This window comes from Helicoverpa armigera, chromosome 12 (genome assembly GCF_030705265.1).
Source record: "Helicoverpa armigera isolate CAAS_96S chromosome 12, ASM3070526v1, whole genome shotgun sequence".
NCBI lineage: Eukaryota > Metazoa > Arthropoda > Insecta > Lepidoptera > Noctuidae > Helicoverpa > Helicoverpa armigera.
The window spans coordinates 1,691,347-1,695,974 of NC_087131.1; the positions used below are offsets into that span (position 1 = coordinate 1,691,347).

The window sequence follows — 4,628 nt, forward strand, 5'->3', positions numbered from 1 at the left end:
CACAATCATTGGTTCATCATACGAGTAAAAGTCTGAACTGTTCGCTGTTTCATACGCACTCTAGTGATTAACACTGTTGGGTCTTTGTAAGGACATTTTAGTTAATGAGCATCTGTGAGGGCGAGTGACGGATCAACATCAAACATGATCAGGTTCTAAGGCTTCATGAGACAAACCTTATTGTTCAGAAAGTCATGAAATAATAGACTTTCATGCTATAATATAGCAAAGTAAATTGTGAGTCTACGAAATTGTGCTAATATTATGTACCATTATTTTATGCGCTATCCATTACAATTTTTCCAGTAACTAAATTCGTTTGCCGTTATAGAAAATAGCTGTTGCTCTGTTAGCGGTTTCACCCGGTCACAGAAATAACCATGTACTTTACGTACTAGTATAAAATACCTAGCGACTCTATTCCAAAATCCAGTTAGCAAACTAAGTTATTTTCCCAAATCTTAGAATCTATACAGTTCAGAACGTGCACAGAATACATTTTAAAGGAACGAAATTGAAATCACTAAGATACGAACATCTTTATGTGTACTAGACTTAAGTTTAATCAGGCAACACTCTACCATTCTAATTTCAACCTTACCACAAGGATCTAAAGTTCATATTTGATTGCAGTGGAAGTCTTCAAGAGTACACAGAGATATGAAATTTGGGCATAGAGTTATGAAAGTTTGGATGCTCATTGCTTCAAGTTTGTGCATGTTTGGATGTGTAGAGGGGGTAAAGAGTGGGGAGAGGGGTATGGTCCGCTGCATGCAAATACAACATTATCTTCAGAAGCTGTATATTACTTTTGAAGACCGATACTCGAGGATTAGGGGAGTTGGAATGTTCATTTGAGGAGCCGTTATTAGTTTAGCTGTCTTTATTTATCTTCGGCTTATTTAACCTACCTTTGCGTGAAAATTACTTAGAACAAGGTCTAAAGGAGCCTTTCTTGGTAAATGGTTTATTGAACACTGATTTTTATTTGGTTTTGACAAAAAAAACTCTTCATCTATACTAATATTATAAAGCTGAAGAGTTTGTTTGTTTGCTTGAACGTGCTAATCTCAGGAACTACTGGTCCGATTTGAAAAAATGTTTCAGTGTTAGATAGCCCATTTATCGAGGAAAATTTTATCTCGGTACGGGAAGTAGATCCCACGGGTTGCGGGTGCAACCGCTGGCAGAAGCTAGTCTTTATAACATCAGGAAAGATTGTAATGTACTTTTATAACGTCGTGAGAAATAATCTCACTTTGTTAATTTCCGTTTCCAAAGTTCGCATAAAAATAACTATGGTACCGAAACTTTAGAAATCAGATTAAGAATATAGGAATGATCAGTTTGTTATGTAAAATAAGTTTAATATCGATTTGTTACTCGAACTATCGTTTAACTTCAGAATATACTTAACTGATTGTTCATATACGTAAAAATAGATTCAATGTCAAAAAATAAAATGTGTTTTTCCTTATTTACAACGAATGTTTATTTTATTTCTGGGTAATCTATGTGTAACTTATAAAATACATATTTAATGCGAATACCCAGAGATATCACTTTGACATTAGTATGATACACAGTCATGTACCAAGAACAACAAAACTATAGAGTTACTCTGAATAGATACGCTAACTGAGCGTTTGTTGCGGGGGTTACCTACCGCAGCTATTTAGAGGGTTGCAGAAGGAATAAAAGTGGGTTTTATTGGGTGACAGACTATCCTTTCCTGACAGTCAATATAAAAAAAACTTTCAGTTTTATCTAAGAAGGCTAAAGGTTATTTTTTTTTCACGTACACAGAATAGTTCCTACGTGATATGGACGATTCCGCTAGCAGAAGTTGGTAACAAATTAGTTGCAAGACGTACTTATTGTATCAATATTCTATAGGTATGTATACCTATATTCCAGGACGGCTGGCGTTGTTTGGGGCAGGCCGTTCAGCTGTGGACTTCAATGGCTAATATGGTGATGATTTATTTATTTCGTAAAATAATAAAATTGCGATCTCATACTATTCCTTCCAGCAGTAATGTCTTTCATCCTTTAGATCCGTATGTCAGATATATGATTTGTGTCACTGGCTGAAGATAATCACAACAAGTGACAATCACAAACGTCTGTGTATTGCGTGTCTACAATGTCTTACTGTGTCTTATTTATTGGTGAGATTATTTATTTATTATTGTATTTATTCATAATTATTCAATCTTATTGAATTTGTTCAGTGGTTAGTGATGGTGATTATACTTAAGATAATTTGTAAGAATTTTATATACTTACTGAGAAATGTAGTTAGTTGTAACTTCAAAAGTAATTTAGTTTACATGGTTTTAGTTCCGTATAGCTTCATCTGTGTTTTAGTCTGTAAAATAATGTGGTGGCAATTTAGATACATAGCTTTAAACAAAGTAAGTACGTAGTGCAATCTTATCGTTTGTATTTCACAAAAACATATGCACGTAATAAAATATAGCTTGTTCGTCACGTGGCGAAAATATTGCCTTGTAAGCAAATCTGCAAGTGTTACCAGAAATAATTGGAACAATCATTAATCATCACATCTTAATCATAAAAACAATGCTTGTGTTTAATCCGGGTAAAATGTTATACATAGTTAAGTTAAGCAGTAAGAATAAATTAGTAACTAATGTGTTTCGCCATTTGCCAATGGAATAGGACATACAAAATAAGTACATATGTACGTATAGTAAATAAGGTACTGAAAATAAGTGGAAATGCATCTCATATTTAAAATTCAGGCATACAACTAAAATATTTTGCTTTACACACAATTGCAAAGCTTACTAAAACTCAATTTCCTAAGTCATGTCCCTGCAATTCATAACAAAAGATTTAAGTCAATGTTTTGTTTACCTCCAAGATTGTTGACTGAGCAATCGTGAATAGCAAGCAGGTTTACAAGCAAGCTATTAATAATTTATTAGAAGGCCAGGCTTTGCTGAACTGAACATAACAGCGGAGATAAAATCAAAACTTATGAAATTCAAATCGGGAGATCTTATAAATTGTTTATTGGGAATTCATTGTGATTTATGTTGGTGATGAACTTGGATTTTAGGTGTAGTAGTAAGTTAAGGAAGTAATACTAGCATAAGTTCTGTACTTTACGACGATTTTTGTATGTAATATTTTAAACTCTCGTAATTTGGTTATATAACCCACAGTATACTTACTTTTCTTCTAGGTGTATTTTAAAAATTCGATATGTATTTTCCATTTTGTAAACGTTCAATTAGTTCAAAGAAAGCAGAGTAGCCACCAGCTCAATATTTGATTAATAATCTCGCAGAGGCCTCTTCTCACAAAGAACAATAATTTCATCAAATCACTATTCTTGGTCAAGGCAAACTTTAACTCTATGTAATCTTAACGATCTTTATAATATACTTTTATGTAGTTAGTTTTGTTTCAACTATTCAAAACATTCCTCTCTTATTTTTCCAGTGTTATCCCTGGTGGGCTACTCATCCACTGGGTCCTGTCCTCCAACGCTCCCAGTAGATCTGTGCGATGCAGCATGCGGGCCCGAGCAGCCGTGCGCGAATGACAAGCAGCTGTGCTGTCCGACCGCATGCGGGGGCGCCATGTGCGTCGACGCTATGACTGAGAGGCATTTTGTTGATTTAGGTTTGTATATTTACGTCAACAAATTTCAGAAACCTCATTCACATTGTGATCAGTGGGGATTGTGATCAAAAGGCTTTCTTTCCACACACTAAGTTCTTCTACGGAATATTCAGAAGAGCCCTGAATGAACTGTATTGATTTTGGCAATTACGTGTATCTTTAAACAATTATTGGATGGCTTCCGAAATACTGTAAAATCAAGTTTTTATTTAAATTAAAAATTTGCGGTAATAAGTACAGTCGTGTAATAATTCAATCTTGAATCTAAGAATAACATACTAATTCCATCCAGATTTAGGATTCTCTCAGATCAGAATAGAGGAATATCTTTCACAGGATGCAGTCTATATCCATAAGAAATAGCATAATAATAATTTCAGTTCATAACAATCAGACTGATTGACTAAGTACCTCTCACTTTCATTTACTAGAACACGAAACTCACTAACACCCTTATCCATTTTTTCCAGTAAAACCCGGCCTCTGCCCAGAATACCCCCGTGGACCCTGGGTTTGCACCCACACATGTACCAGCGACTCCGACTGCCCCAGAGCTCTGAAGTGCTGTCCCAACCGCTGTGGTGCGCAGGCCTGCCAGAAACCAGACCCTGACCAGCCTGCTGGAGAGAATACTGTTTAGATAAAGAGGTTTATAATATTGTTGATGTGTTTTTTATTTATTTATACATCTTTCGCATGCAGTCGATTACCTGAAGGGTAAAATATTAGCTAACTTGTATTATGCGTGCTATTATAACTGGTAAACTACTATTGTAATACCCAGATAACAGGCAGCGAGCATGTCATCAGTATCACACAAATACTGATGGTATCAGGAATCGAGCCTGAGATCCTCAGTTCGATAGACCTTCATGGTGATCACTAGACCAGCGCTAACGAGTTCGTTAATGTTTAATAACTAATGCCAGACCTTCTCGGTATGAGAAGAGTCCTATGCCCTACAGTGGGAC

At 35.4% G+C, this 4,628-nt stretch overlaps 1 protein-coding gene across 1 annotated transcript; it reads left to right on the forward strand.

The window, feature by feature from the left end:
* The first annotated feature begins 2,019 nt into the window (after positions 1 to 2,019).
* On the forward strand, positions 2,020 to 4,320 carry LOC110381691 (waprin-Phi1). Its single transcript, XM_021342075.3, has 3 exons — positions 2,020 to 2,171; positions 3,475 to 3,657; positions 4,128 to 4,320. Exons 1-3 carry the CDS (start codon positions 2,147 to 2,149, stop codon positions 4,295 to 4,297), a joined length of 378 nt encoding a protein of 125 aa, XP_021197750.2. The 5' UTR covers positions 2,020 to 2,146; the 3' UTR covers positions 4,298 to 4,320.
* The last annotated feature ends 308 nt before the right edge of the window (positions 4,321 to 4,628 follow it).